The following is a 16,406-nucleotide window of genomic DNA, read 5'->3' on the forward strand; positions in this document are numbered from 1 at the left end:
TGAGAACAGGAAACCTCATTATTTCCCGGAGTGGATTGAGAACCACACATTCCTTTCCCCTCCTTGCATAATGATAAAGCAAAAAAATGCCAAGTTTTTCCATTACTCAAAAGGGCAGAGTTACAAAACACTTTCTTTACCTCCATTGGTTGAGAGTAGTGTTTTTTTTTCCTTACTGGTGCTTCTGGCATTTTTCACTCTCACATTGTCACCTGCCTTGATGTTAACCCTTTTACATGCATGCCTATTGTCATAGTATTTCTTACCTATGGTTTGTGACCTTCGTACATTCTCTTGTATCTTCTCTGGAGACCACATCACTCTTTCAGGGGTAGCCCAACTTACATTATCATTTGTAATGGGAGTCCTCCCTCTCAAAAGTACAAAGGGACTGATACCTGTAGATACACAGGGCGTAACCCGAAATGACCATAGATTTTTGATTATTTGCTTTCTCCATGACATGTCATTCTGATTTGCCAGTTGGATTATTCCTTTAATCACCCGGTTGAACCTTTCAACTGCACCATTTCCTGCAGGATGGTAAACAGACATAGTTTTGTGTTCTATCCCATGTTTCATCAGAAATTCTTTGAACATCTTTGACGTGAACTGTGGGCCATTGTCCGACACAATGCATTTTGGAAGGCCCTCTCTTAGGAAAAGTTTGCGCAAAAAACCTACAACACTTTTAGTATCAGCATCTTGTACCACTTCAACCTCTGGACATTTTGAGAAATGGTCTACCAGTACAATAAGATATAACAGTTCTCCTTGTTCACGAATGGGCCCACAAATGTCAATTCCCAATCTGACCCAAGGCATGTTAGGACAAGACCAGGGTTGAAGAGGTGGTCTTAATGTGTGTTTTGTCTTGTCAGAGTTTTCACAGGCTGTACAATTCCTGACACTTCTTTCAATATCTAGGTCATACCCAGGCCACCAGTATGAATTTCTTACTCTACTCTTGGTTTTACCAATTCCAAGGTGCCCCTCGTGGCAAATATCAAGGAGTTTAGAGCGTAAACCTTTAGGTGGAACAACCTTTCCATTTCTCAAAATTAAATCACCTTCGATAGACAACTCGTCTCTTAGTTCCCAAAAAGTACGTAATGGAGCAGGTAATTTTTTCTTATCAGGCCAGCCTGCCCTTATGTATTTCTTTACCACATGTAGAACATCATCTTTTTCCATATTTCCTGACCACTCTGCACCAGAAATACATGGCACTTCTTCTATGACATTAGCTATGCAGAAAGTGTCTATTTCTGAAACCTGATCTTCATTGTTTGGTAGAGGTAAACGGCTTAGACAGTCCGCCACCTTGTTTTTCACACCAGGAAGGTATTCAACTTCATAGTTATATTCTAACAGTTTCATTGAAATCCGTGACAATCGGGGGGAAAGAACTTGGAGACCCTTTGTGGAAAGCACTTTTACTAAAGGTTTGTGATCGCTTCTAAGGGTGATTTTGTATCCCCAAATGTATTGTCTGAAATGGTTCAACTCCCATGCACATGCTAGTGCCTCCCTCTCAATCACAGAATACCTTACTTCAGTGGCCGTGATTGGACGTGAGGCAAAAGCAATGGTGACCTCTTTTCCTTCCCCATTAATCTGTGAGAGTACCGCTCCCAACCCCTTGTTGCTTGCATCAGTGGTCACTATGCTTTTTAAAGAGGGGTTAAACCCTTGAAGCGGTGGGGCATCACAAATGTCCTCTTTTATCCTGTTAAATGCTTCTTCACAAGTAGCATTCCACTCAAATTTATTCTTCTGTTTTATGAGTTCTCTTAAGTGTAAGGTTTTCGAAGAGAAGTTCTTTACGAATTTTTCATAAAATTCTGAGAGGCCTAGGAATGCTCTGACCTCTTCCTTGTTTTTGGGTGAGGGGGCTTCCCTAATTGCCGACAGCAGCTCTTTTTTTGGTTTTATACCATTCCCATCAATTTTATGCCCCAAATAGGTGACTTTTTTTGCAGCAAATTTGCATTTTGCGCAGATCAGCTGTAAGCCCTTGATGTTTTAGCAACCCTAGGACTCTGTTGAGTTTTGCATCATGCTCACCTCTACTTTTGCCTGTTACCATGATGTCATCTTGGAAAATTAAGAGATTTTTTTCGCCTTTGAAGAGTTCACTCATCAACCTCTGAAACATGGCCGCAGCAGATGCCAGTCCAAAAGGTACTCTTTTAAACCTGAAACACCCCAGCGGGGTTACAAATGTGGTGAGGCTTCTACTTTTGGGATGTAAAGCCACTTGGTGGTAGGCAGAGCTTAGATCAATGGTTGAAAACCATTTCGCACCATTGGTAAGGGACAGCATCTCACTAATTTTAGGCAAAGGGAATTGATCCATCAGAATGTTTTTATTAAGATCGCATAGATCAATGCATAGACGGAGCTTGCCATTAGGCTTCTTCGCGATAACCAAAGGCGAAACCCACTCTGCTGATTCCACCGGCTCAATTATGCCCTCCTTCTGTAATTTTTTAAGTTCATTTTCCACCTCACCAATGATGGAAAACGGTATGTTTCTGGACTTGTGTATGCAAGGCACAGCATCCCTTTTAAGTTTAATTTCATGGACGAAACCTTTAAGTTTCCCAATCTTCTCTGAAAATACCTTAGGATACCTTTTTTTGAAAAAAAATGTACATTCTTCCGCTGTTTGTAAGATGAGGATGGGATCCGGACTGTTTGGATCCAGAATTATACCTAATTCGCCCTGGTCAATCCACCCTAACACAGATGGACCCACCTTGGAGACATACAGTTTGCCAACTGTTTGGCGGGATTTAAATTGGAGCTGAAGTTCCCTGTAACCTAACATTTCAATAGGTTCATAATTAAATGACTTTGGAAAAATATCTGGGTTCTTTAATTTTTTGCCAATGACTGGTACAAATTTTTCTAACCATACTTCTTCATTTACTATTGTATATGGCGAGCCTGAATCAGCCACAATTGACATGTCCACCCGCCAATGTTCATGTCATATATCGGTTTCTTCTTTTTGTTTACACCATCTTCCACATTCAACACAAATAAGTTCATATCATCTTCATCTGAAGATGTAAATCTTTCTTCTTCTTCTGAAATTACAGCTTTTACATTTCTACCCCCTTTTTGTTTCTTAGGACGCATGGCACTGAAATGTCCTACCATACCGCAATTAGAACATTTTTGTCTCACCGCTGGACACGATCTGTCGTTGGCCAAATGGTATCTACTGCCACATCTATAACATTTCCTGTCATCTGAAAGCTTAGTTTTATGGCTAGAATCTCTTTTCTGTACATAACCGGAATTTGGCTTACTATTACTTTTCCTAGAACTTATGACTTTTGCCACCATAGATTTTTCCTCAGTAGAGGATTTTTCTTCTTGTAAAACAGCCTTGGCACACCTTCCAGTTAATTCAGTACATTTAACTATTTCTACTACTTCTTCCAACGGTAATTCACCCTTAGCCCACAATTTCTCCTGGACATGTTTATTTGAGGATCTCATAACGACCTGGTCACGAACCAGCTCGTCATGTAATGCCCCAAATCTACAAGTCAGTGCCAAGTTTTTCAACACAGCAACATAATCTTCTATAGACTCTTCTGGTGCTTGCTTGCGTTGAAAAAATTTGAATCTGTTGACAGAAATAGAAATGGTAGGTTTGAAATACATAGTCAAATCTTCTAATGCAATAGTATATACATCACCTGGCCTAGCTTTTTTGCTGATGCGATTATAAATTTCCATAGTCTTTGCGCCTAAACAATGAAGAAGAATTTTCTTTTTCTTCTCTGGGGTCAATTCTTCCTCCCCCTCAAAAGTGGATAAATAGTTCTCAAAGTACTCCCTCCACTCTTCCCATTTAAGGGCATCGTCCCTTGTAGAGGGTATGAAAGGTAAGGGTGGTGATAAATTCCAAACATTGCCTGAAGCCATTTCCAATACTTATATGTAACAATTTAGGACCAATACTGAAGAAAATTGTATTTCTTTTCTTGTAAATAATATCACTGACCTATATGTTCAATACTGTTAAAGATTCTTCATTTGAGGAATGCTAGTAATTTTAGCTATACAGCCAATGTCCTATTTTCCAAATCTTATGAGAAACTGTAAGTGTTTTAGAACTAATAAGTTTTATTTTCTAATAATATCCTTTAAAGGTGTGCGTGTCACCGCTCTGAACAACACGCGAATTCCAAATTCCTAGTAAATGTTGTTTATTATCGTTTTTAAATCACTCGGTGGTGCTAGGAATAGACGATTTGTTATTGTAGTTTGGTGTGCGTATCACCGTAAAAATGACAAGCAAAAATTATTTCTTCCGACTTTTCAAAGATGGCCGCCAGACGTCGTGAACGCTGGGTTCCACTGACGTCACCACTAAGCCTGACAGGAATTTCTCCTCAGGAACAGTCGTGTGGATTCGCAGGAAAGCGGCACAAGCTTCAACTCCCAAACGCGAGGTCGTTCCTCCACAAAAACAGCAACCTCATGCATCTGCTCCACACCGACCAGCACTGACACACGCTGCTTTCAACACGCGGAAGGCGAAGGCAAATCTCCTCACAACTTGTGTGCTAAATCGCATCCGCAGAAACAGCAAACCAGCCAGAGGATGAGGGGGGCAAACAGGAACCAAATCCGCAGACGGTGGTTAAAGAGTTTTTAAGCCTCCCATTGGTATTCACCTAAAGCACCCTCTGCTTATTTAAACTTCCTCCTCAATTTCCTCACCAGCGCAGGAGGGGTGAAACACTGTAAAACCCTGTCAGCGCACAGGGCTTACACAAGCAGCAGGACACATACAACTCACCCTTTAAATAGCGGTGTTCAGTGCGACATCCAGGATGCTGCCTCCAGGGATGTTCTGTAGATTCCCACGAACACCGTAAAGCCGCTTAGTCGATCAGTGACTTGGTTAAATCACGCAATACCAGCATGGAGGGACAGCTGTTCTCCTTGAGATTCCGCTTGTCATCAACTTCTGTTCGCGGAACTCAGATGAGATGGCAAAACATTGCAGTCCAAGACGTACCCAACAGCAGATTAGGTGGCTTCTGGTGGGTTCTTCGTGGTGTCAGGCTCTCTGTATCGTCGCCAACTTGTAAAGATGACCAGGAAGCAGGTAAGTAGTAAAGTCTTTATTCCAGTTAAATCCTTACACCAAAGTACGTCTGCTTGCAATCGCCACTCACAAGCAACTGTCACATCATAACTGTCAACCTGCTGGTGGTCAGGTAGAACACCCTGATGTCACAATGCACCGGCAGGTAGCGCGTGCAGAGAACATAGCGCGCGTGCTCTACATTAGACCAAAGCACTGGCTTAATAAACATAACAGTATATGTAGTAATGGCATATATCTTAAGGAACTGCATGAAAGAATAGTAACCATGTAATTGCGGAATGTTGTGTATGTAAGGTATGTAAAGCATGTATTACATTTCTACTGTTAGAGATTGTTATGATTCATTCTTCCACTGGTACTTCAGTGAGCTGCATGCTAATTTATTTACTCTCTTATTTTTATCTTAATAAATACATTTTACCTAATTGTAATAAGTGTCATCTATACACTTATTTACTATAAGGAATACTACATCCCTCTGCCCCCACTTGACCACCACCCATCAGCTGTCTGTGATTGACACGTGGCACAATCATTTTTGAGCTTCTCATATTTGACTTCAGTAAAGATGCAAGCTTCTCACGTTTGACTTAGGTAAACATGCACCTTCTGTGAAGTGAAGTGTATTTAATCGGCACCTCTTTGTAAAGAAAAATCATTGGATTCGAAGAATTTGTTGGTTGTTAGATGAAACTGTTATTTTTAAAGATAGGGGATAAACCGCGGTCTCCAAATGTTAACAGTCCTCTGTGCCTCTTGCCCGACGCACATAGACACAACTCTAAATCATCCATTACGGCACAGTCTTCAATCAGTTTCTGACATTGGAGGTGTCTACGTGTGACATAGATTATGATCGTCTTTGTGTGGCCTCTGGCTCAGGCTCATTCTCATTGGCTCCCCTTCATCCACGCCGGGCACTTGGTACACTCCGGTCCTTGTGTATCTGCCGTCGGTGTGGAGAGGAGCTGCGCGCGCAGCCTTAGTCCAGGATCCGCCCTGGCGGCGGTGATTGGCGGTCGCCCTCTGCTCGCGGGATGATTGGTCACGGCGGTGAAGGCTCGGTAAAGATGCTCGGGAGCCGGGAGTAGATCGCTGGAGAGCTGAGCAGCTATACCGGAGGAGCCGCGGAACAGTGCGATCAGGAGGCGCGTTCACGAGCCGGACAGCAACTGGGACGCGCGCGACTAGAGGCCCATGGGCAGCAGTATCATTCTTTTCGCTGCACACCTGGACGCAGCCTGTGCTCTCGCCGTGCTGGAGCTACAGCCCCGTGAAGTGGCGATATACAACGGCTCACGCCCGTGGATGGACCATGAACTCCAAGAAACCCTTTAACGAGCATTCCACTGTCCCCCGTGAGCCTCCAAGAGGACCATTTTAGCTGCCAGCACCAGCCCTCTGTCACCGCAAAGCCCCCGGAACGTCCACAAGCCCCCAATAACACTCCAACGACGCCCCCCCCCCCCTCTCCAGTAACCGTTGTGAACTCTCCCTGAGGGCTCCCACTGAACTACTGCCAACCTAAAACACTTAATGCCCCCATCACCCCTAGAACTCAATTTACGAGCTGCCCTAAAGTACTCCATTATCCCCAAGAATGGCTCCATAGACACCCATGTCAAACATAGAAATTTCCCCCAGGTTCATGTCTTTCACCCACAGCGGTCGCCCTGAGCTTCTGACCCTGGGGTTGTCCACCTAAAGCTTACTCCCAAAGCGACCTGTTTCCAAAGCGTGACCTACAACACCAGAATGTCTAACGCCATGTCCCAGTGCCCTTCTGCTCGGTGGCCATGGGATTGGTGCCGCCTTTAACCCACACTTCCACGAGTCACCTTTCTGTTTGGAGCATTGAGTGGTCAAGTTACATGTGTGCACATGCATTCACCTCCTCTCTAATCCCTGAGTTCCCCACGTTTCCTTTTGCCACCACCAAGTCCTGCCTTCTTGCCCACCTGCTACCTCTCATCTCCCTATACGGCCACCACTGAAATCCTTGAGGCCGCTTTCTGTCGTCCTTTTAAGGAAAGATGCCTGCTGCCTTCTTGTCGCCTTTCTCACTGATGCCTTTTTTCTCTGGGTATCCGACTCTTTTCTGCAGAGTTCATGTAAACGAGGAGTCCCAAAATCCAAGATTTTAAGGACGTCGAAGCCAGTAGAGACATGTGCATCACGCTCTGAAAAAAAGCATTCTTCTGAGTTAGAATTGAATCTCTGGCTTTTCCAAAAGAGCCAGATATACCCACTTTAACATTTGCATCGGGACTTGTGACCCTGTTTATATTTGGCGCTTCTTGGATGTCCGAACTTTACCCTTTCCCCTGTGATCCAGCAACAGCTCTTTCCCTCTAACACTTGCGCTTCTTTTTCCTTTTGTCCATTGCTATCCTTTGGGTCCAAGTCGTGCTCCACTCATCTTGCAGTCGCTGACTTAGCTCACCATTTTCACATAGATTTTTGCCCCCTCACTTGCTCTGTTAAAGCCACCTAGGTGCACTGGCTATCAACTGGTGGAGCTACGGTGTGCCCGTCCAAGTGAAGTTTTGGTTATGGTGCCTCCAAGATGTTGTGGTTTCCGGTGAAGAAGATTCGCAAGCAGTTCCGGTTGCTGTTGCTCCTGGTGCTTCTTACATTTGCTATTTGGTTCACCTACCTGCACATCAGCCTGGTGCGGCAGGGGAAGGCGCTGCGCCTACACTTTGGCTACGGCAAAGGTAACTGTGCGACCTCTGTTATCTGATCGATCACAAAAAATTGTAACCGATTACATTAGTCAGCCAGGGAATTTGAGTGGATTTATGGTAGGACTTTGCACGGTCTATCAAATGTGCCTCTCATGTGAAAGGCTGCAGGGCTGAGTGACTTTGCCATAAACGCTTTTTGGAGACATCACTCCATTTATAAGTTATCTTTCTCTGTAGTCTACTACACCTGTGAATAGAAGCCTTTGTGTTCATTGAGACAAGGAAGGTCGCTGATACCCTGTTTTTGAAAGTCTGCAGCATTTGGGGGCTTCTAAATGCTGTACATTTGGCCTTTTTCCCCACAGGATGATGCTGGGGGGTTACTTGTGTTTATTGAAATGTGGTATAATTTGTCAATTTGTTTTTATTTAGTTATGTTCCTGTGCGGGGCATTTTGTATGATCTGTGTTTATAAAAGTAGTGCTGATTTTTCATAATTAAGACTGGTTTTCCTACTGTTTCCTGAACTTTGCAACACCATGTTTGTTTTTCTCTACATACCGATCAACATACTATCTGTCTTTTTGTTATCAGATTAATAATGCCTGTAGTTTGCGAGGTCAGTAAAAAAGTTGAGACCACATCATTGCTGCATCTGTCCATAGAGGTCAGAATGGTAGAAGTGCACTCTGTAATTCCAGTGGAAATATCTTCGTTGTTGTGGGTTTCAGTTAGCTGGGCTTTGGAGAAATGTGTGAGTTGTGTCCAAATAGATAAGTAACCTGGTGGATAGGTTTTATACAATTGTAAGTATTGATGTATTAATACTGAGTATGGATCTTAATGATTCAGATCATTTCAATGTGATGCTTCAAATGTTGATTAATGTAAACTAGTACGTTGGAACCAGGCATTTCAGAGAGTTGAATGGCAGTCAGGATAACCCCTGCTGCCCCCTTTGCCATTAGCAACGACGTGACCATCCTCCTGAATCGTGACTGTTCCTCCTTGCCCTTCTTTCTGTTCCAATGACTGTGCTCCCACCTGCCATGCAACCTGCCCATTCTACTGCACCTGCTGCCCGTTCCCTGTCAGTCCTCTCACCCACCACCACCTTTCCATAGTTCCCTCTCACATTCTCCGTTCCAATTCTAAGTGGAGCAAGTAAAAGTGATCTCTTCCTTCTAGCATCTTCGTAGTGTGGACTTCTCAGGAACTACTTTCTAGAGACTTGGTACTGAGAAGAAGTGTACCCCACCCCCGCCAATTTACAAACTGGCTACAGCACCAATTGTTAGGAATCCTGATTGGCCTCAGCTCTCACACCATGATGATTATTCCTTAATTCTGCGTACCATGCCTTGTTGGATTTGTCTTAAATGGATTTGAATATTGTGTATTTAATATTTGTGGTTCTCAGTGGAGATCCAAATCAAATACAATAAAAATAAGTAAGTAAGTTGTCTTAAATGGCGGTGGCAGAGTTTACAAATCCCCACATGCTCTGTCGAGGTCCCTGCTACTACAACTTATTTCGCCAAAGTGCAGTTAGGCAGAAAGATGCATAGAAGAATTTCCAGACAACCTTGAAATAAACACTAGTGCTGTGTGTGGCCATCCTTATAAGAACAATGCTTTCATGTTGATACTGAGAAATGCCTGTTGAGATAGGAGGGCGTTTGCAAAAATCTAAGTGCGTGGCCGTTAAAAGGTCACAACATTCTGTGTTCACCCTGCTAGTTTCCTGTGCTCTTAAGTGACAGCACATCCGGAATTACAGGCAGTATGAGTTGGACACCTGTAAGCTCGGCCGCCCAGTCCTTTCCCATATGTTTTGAAATGTGCGGTGGTTTATAACAGTATTTGAATATCGGAGTAGCATTTTGTGACAGCAATGTTCAAACTTCCATGAAATGCAACTTCTAAAAATATCATAATGGCCTATTTAAGTTGAGAATCTAATAACTGGGAGGCGATCTCAATGGTTTGCATCATTTGGCTTAAACATCTGTACATGTTGGATGCTGGAAGTCAGGGGTTGGTTAAAGTCCATGATTGCATTTCTCGAGTAGAGAAGTTTTTTTTTTTTTTTTTTTTTTTTTTTTTGCAGCGGTTGGTTTCAAGCCACACCCTGAACCAAACCCTTGTATTAAATTTGTTCTGTTCTTATTAAGGTTATTCAATATGGCAGTTTTCATTGGCATTTGACGAGAACGTTCAGATTTAAAAGCTTTGTGTTTCATCCAGAGCTCAACAAAACACAATTCATGTTTAAGCCTCTATCTGACTTGCTTTAGGTAAACAGCATTTGGTTGATTAGTTCTAGTTTGCTTGGTATACATACCCTCTTGTTGACTTGAGAACTCTGAAGGACCAGTGCTCCCACTGGCCCTGGTGTCGACAGTAATATAGTTTGGTAATATAATGCATTGTATTATGTCTCTCAAAGACCTTTGCTGGTAAAGGGCCACTCTCTTTATAAGTCTTTTGAGGTTGATTTAAAAAACTATCAAGTCTATACAGGGACTGAAGTGGTTTGGTTATAAGCACTGTAACTGATATTCGTACCAGCTTTGGTAGATTTGCAGTCCTTTTTGTTTTTATTTGTTATTGACTTTATATATAAGCAGTGGAAGCATTTTTTCAGAAAACAGTCCACAGCAGTTTTATTAAAAGTATTGAACGCTGTGGAGATGTTGAGGAGAATAATGGGAGGTGGCTACAGTGTGAATGCTGCAAAGAGGTAATAAAGTTAGTCTTAGGGAGAGGGTCGTTTACGTGGCAGAGCAGAACAGGCTTATCTCAGAGGCTGTGTGTTAAGCAATTATGACCACATACAGTAATACAGTGAATACACTACAAATGGACACGACACAGTAGTATTATAAAAATAAGTATTTTTATATAAGGCTTAGCACAAGACCGAATAACGGCAACACGGTACACAATCGAAATAAATACTCTGGGAAGGACAAAGGGATAGTTCAAAGGTCGTTTCTTCTTCAGCACGGAAAGTCTTTAGTATCAAGCAATCTTCTTCTTGGCAATACAGTTCTTAGCAACAGGGTAACCCACACGGGGGCTACACGACGTGGAGGCAAGGTTAATCCAAGGGTTCGGCGTCGACCGCGAGGAGCGCTACGTCGAGCCCGGAGTCACACGGACCCCCAACAACACAGTACCTTGGAAAATGAAGCACACGATGATCAGCGGCGTCGAACGATCCGGCGTCGCGCCTTCGGTGTTGAGCAGGCCTCAGCAGGCGTCGTCGATGATGCGGTTGCACAGAGTGAGCAGCGCTCACGGCGTCGGTGGGCACACGGTTGATGCGGTCAGCAGCGGTGCAGACACGAGGTCCTCTGGAGCTAGAGCCGTACTCCCACTCACTGGCGTTGCTGCTGGCGTCGGTCGGGCCCGGCGTCCGGTCGTCGTGATTGCTGGTTCTTTCAGAGGCGCTGGATTCACACTTCCAGCAAATAGCACCTTAGCAGATGAAGTCCTTTAGCCCTGTGACTTCAGCAGGAGACTGGCACTCTTCCAGTCCTTGGAGATTTTCTTAGCAAGCGTGAGAGTACACACACAGTTCCTCTCTCCTGGTTCCTTGGCAAAAATAAAGAAGCACTGCAGGATTCCCCCAACAACAGCACACTGGCAGAAGGGGTAGGCAGTCCTTAGATCAGCAGGCCTCTTGTCCTTGGTTACAGGGTTCCTTGTCAGAAGTGATCTGATTTCCTAGTCCAGGGGTCCTTCTCTTATACCCCTTCTCGTCTTTGATCCCTTTGTCCATGCCGGGGATTTCCCAACATCCTGGGTCTGTGGTGGGTGGAGCTAGGCAGTAGCACCTGGCCTATTCATTGAGCAGGGCTGGGTCCTCAGACGCCCAGCAGGAGGTGGAGCCAACATTGATACTGGCAGGAGCAGAGCTATCGCCCTCCTGGCAGGAGGTGGGGCTAGGATCGTCCATGGCAGGCACAGAGCCATCAGTCGCTTAGCAGGAGGTGGAGCCAGCATTGTATCAGGCAAGGCAGGCTATCAACCACTACTCTCCCCCTACTCTCAACGTAAATGTCCCACTCATCCCACACTGACTCATCCAGACCTGTGGAGCCACCCAGCTCCTGTCACACACACACCAAACCAGCAGAAACCAGATATGATTAGACAAGAAAATAGACACTTTCTAAAAGTACTATTTTCGAACCCAGGGTCCAAAAACCATCCACACCAACGGATGCGTAGTTAAACCCCGAGTTCAGGGATACCAAACTCGACATTGCACCATGCTCCCCGAGCCAGCTAGGATCATAGCGTTAACAATCCCGGCGGCCCATTCTATCCAACGGAGAGCAGGCTACCTCGCAATAGTGAAGCACGAAGATGGCGGTACTTCACTATCAGGACATGCCAACTTGGTCAGGCGTGTCCTACCTTAGACGTACAATGCACCCTGCCCGTGGGCCTACCATAGGGGTGACTAACAGGAAGTCAAGGGAAGGTTGGAGGGGCTGGCAAGTAGGTATACCTGCGCAGCCTGCGTGACAGTACAAGACTGCACGTGGGTCTCGCAATGACCGACCCGTAGACATTCTTTTACGAGGCCGCTCCTGTGGGTGGCACAACACGTGCTGCAAGCCCACGAGCGGCATTTGTATTTACAAGCCCCGGCACGCCTGGTGCACTAGACTAGGGACTGACAGTAAACCAAATAGGCCAAACATGGATACAATAGATACATCAATTTAACATCGGGAGCACTTGCGCTATGGCACTGATCAGCAGTGACACGGCGCCCAAAGCATATACCAGCAAAACATCGTAAAACAGTAGAGGCAAACAGAAAAAATGGAGGAGAGACTCAAGCCAATGATGTCAGGTCTAACAACAGGGATCTATGCCATGAAGTGAGCTGCCATCATGGTGGCTTCCTTCACAGCAATGCAGGTTTGTTGAGCGGGTGCCACTTTTTACATTGCCCGCACTGTAAGATTTTTGGTTAAGAGAAAACAAAGTACTGCATTGGGGAGTTTTCTCTGTGTGCATCAGTTAGTTTCCTGTCTGTGCGCCTGGGTCATTCTGTATTTTACCTCCTCACAAAGCTTGGTAGACACGGACCACGAAATGTAGTGATGGTTGCCCCAAGCTCAATAGGGTGGGACGACCACCAAACACTATGTGACCCAGGGGATCTGTGGGAGATGGGCCACTGGTCAGGGGTTACCATCCGGAGAGCCAGCTAAGTCTCCACCAATAAAACCCAGTGGTTCCCCAACACTACATAGGATGGGATAACTGCAGATATAGTGGTAGGGCTGACCGGTGTACTTCCTGCTCTGTCAAACTCTAAATGCGGTCACCTGCGTAGCGAGGAAAGAGTGAGGCAATTGAATACTAGTTAATCTTATTATCTGTTAAGAAGGGGAGTCGAGTACACTGGGGGATATTTGGCGGCGGTAGAGCCTTCAGAAATATGTTTTTCTTGAGCAGGGGAGGACAAGACCTCTGATCATTTGAAACGTTTTAATTGAGGCTTGATTTGCGAGAGCAAGAGTTAAATGTACAATTTCTTTTGGTGGAATGGTGTTCGAATGGGCCACACATTAAGTTTTTGCATTCTTAAATATAGAAATTAACTTTGCAAAAGATGTAAACGGGAAGGAAGCTAGATGAGCGACAGGGGTGGCTAGCCGAGTGTAAGGGGTGGAGCCACAAGAAATGGAGCAGGCTGGTTCTATGGCAGAGAAAATATTTTATGAGGAGGATGCAAAGCTGGGAGGTGGGATGAGTAGGAAGCTGAGGTGCGGGTAACGGGCCTTTAAAAGCCCCGGTGTTCTTTGCCCAGATCTAAACTCATGTCTGCAGGAAACCGAAGATTTAAGAGTATGAATGAAGATCTGGTTATACCTTACTAAGAAGAGCTTGTGATCAGAACCTCATGCACTGGAAGCTTCTTTTTATCTCTCATCTACCACTGCGCTTGAGTTTCTGTCACAGATAGTTATGTGGTTGTGGTAAAGAGAGAAGTCTTCTGAGATCCGACCAAACCAGTGTGAGAGCGTGGAAATGCTTTTTAGTTTCCGTTTGCACAGTTTCCCTAAATTATCAAACCCAAAGGCAGGTTCACTTTGAACAGTGCTTTCTCGTAGAAGACTCGCATCAAGGTTTGTCCAGAAATCATAGATTTGTTTTTGCTTCAAATCTGTTTTATTGAAAATACAAATTAAATACAATACAACAATCAAGATACCATGAAGAGGGAGAAATTGAAAAAGGAAAAGAAGAGGAAGAGAGGACAGGAAAAAGAGAGGAAAGGGAGGGGCACAGCATTAACAATTCCAAAAAATCAGCAAATGAAAACCTAGAAGGCAAAGCAATGGTGCAGTACTAAGCTGTCACTTATAAAGGGCAGTACTCTGGGAGAGAGAAAAGGCATCCAACTTGTGGGGAGGGTCTAGGTGGTGATGGGATCCAGTAGGAGCTGCGTAAAGTGTATGCGAGGTGGACGAGGTGTCCCAAAGGAAGGAGCCAAGCCCCTGTGAGTAGAGGTATACAAAGTGAAAGATGACCCCAGAGAAATCATGGCATCGCACAGGAACAGTAACATGCAGAAGAATGTTTAGGCAGCATCTCTATTGGGCCCCCAGGGTCTGCAGCTGATTATTTTTGAACCCATTTACAAGTAAGACGTAATGCACAACTTGAAAAATGAACAAGCTTCAAAGCCTTAAAGTAAACTATCTTATAACATAGTGACAAAGTAAGTTAAATTAAAACATACTATTTTATTTTAGAAAATCATTATTCCTCCTTCTCCCTCCAAGAACACTTTATGGCATCATCATTCTTTGTGACGCATCCCTTTCCTTTTACACTTATTCTTCTGCTCTCACTTTCTAGTACAACCCTCTTTCCTCATTATGTCTGTAATCTCACTCCTCAGCTCTCCCAGTATGGTTGCTCTAGCAGTAATGGGGCAGAACCAAAACCTCCCAGTTACATAAATGGGGCAGTAACAAAATTTCTGATCTGGGCTCATGTACGATTATGAGAAAAGTCTGTGTATTTCTTGGCAGGTCTAGGATACAAGTAATGAAATTGTAGTACTGTCTCATTATGGTTCTGTACCATGAGTGAGACAGTATTGGCACTTCTCAGCAGGGCTGCTGTTCCTTTTAAAGGCACTGAACCAGCACTTTCAACCGTATTCATATACCATAGAGGGAACGGTTCCAACACTTCTCATATAGGCTTCAATATCTAATGATAGTGTCCCAGAACCTGAATTAGAGGCCTGTAGCTGTCTCAGTTTTAATGTACTGATGTAGACTCTTCTACTAGGACCTGGTGTACCTTTAGTGGACTGTACTGGGATACCTCGACTATTTAACTTCTTTAATGAAGCTATTTCTCCTACATTGCTATCACTGTTACTTTTACCTCCCAGAGCAGGGTGGCACTCCAGTTAATAGGGGCGTACCAGCATTTTTCAGCAGAGCTGCTATACCCAACGGGGCATGAGCAGCACTTCCTAGGATCCTCGCTATACCATCTTTGGGAGAGTACCAGATTTCTCTGGAGGCATGCAGTGCAAGCAGTGGGGTACTTCCCATTCTGCCTGCTACAGTTCAATGCGCGGGTGCAGACATTTCTTTGGGGCCGCTGAACCTTTATTGGTCAGTACTTGCATGTCTCAGAAGAGATGCTATACTTTTAGGGTGACAGTAAAATCACAGACCTAGGGCAGGAGCACTACACTTCTAATGAACTCTATCAGCAGGTTGCAACATGTCTGCTAACCTCCATGACCCGTCTCGTTACTGCACGGCTGTCATTCCTAAACTGGGCAGTGTTGACAGGGCCGCTGTTCTGCTAACGGGACAGTACAGACAGATCTCAGTTGATAGGCATTTAACCTGTTGCCATTCCCTGCGTGTAGGCAGAATACCACCCCTTTTTAAGACTAGACTATGTCTGTTCAACTTTACTATTACTTTCTTGACGCTTCTACTTCAAAAGTTGAGCAATCACAGCTCATTGTGCACCTATCTTAACAGCTGATGAAACAATGTGTGTACTATAACGATATCGCATGCATTATATCGCAGGGCAATGATAACACATTCAATAACTTCGCCCTGAGCACTACATCGTGAGTTAAGCAGATGTGGAAGGAAGACTAATAATAATGCTGTGGTAGACCATGTACTGGCTGTGGTACGACTCTAGGGCGATATAATTGACCTTGCTACTGTCATACCCTGAAAGGACTCATTTCACAAACTCAGTTTTTTAACTTTGAAACTTCTCCAGACACATTAATATAATCAGCTGAAAAAGGAAGAGCCCCATTAAGCACGCTTGCTAGCCATACTCGCTTACTGTGCTGAATTGTCCTATAGGGCTGACCGGTTCGCCCCACGCCCAGTCATTACGCATCAAGAGAAGAATGTGCGCAGTTGATGCAATGCTCTGTCGTGTTACTAGCAATCTCTTAACTGGTCTCCTTTCCGCTATTTGTAGCAGTATTCATGCATTTTAGGCAATGGCGGATTTACTCAGATGATGTTAACCATTCACAGTTG

The 16,406-nt window shown here is 44.4% G+C and overlaps 1 protein-coding gene across 1 annotated transcript in view; it reads left to right on the plus strand.

Moving 5' to 3' along the window:
- Positions 1-6,210: 6,210 nt before the first annotated feature.
- B4GALNT4 (beta-1,4-N-acetyl-galactosaminyltransferase 4) overlaps positions 6,211-16,406 on the plus strand; it is a 910,917-nt gene continuing 900,721 nt past the window's right edge. The window contains exon 1 of the mRNA XM_086956391.1: positions 6,211-7,857. Within this exon, the coding sequence (XP_086812517.1) occupies positions 7,707-7,857 (151 nt within the window). The 5' untranslated portion in view covers positions 6,211-7,706. The remainder of the gene's footprint in view (positions 7,858-16,406) is intronic.

Source organism: Lissotriton vulgaris, chromosome 2_1 (genome assembly GCF_964263255.1).
Source record: "Lissotriton vulgaris chromosome 2_1, aLisVul1.2, whole genome shotgun sequence".
NCBI classification, from domain to species: Eukaryota; Metazoa; Chordata; class Amphibia; order Caudata; family Salamandridae; genus Lissotriton; species Lissotriton vulgaris.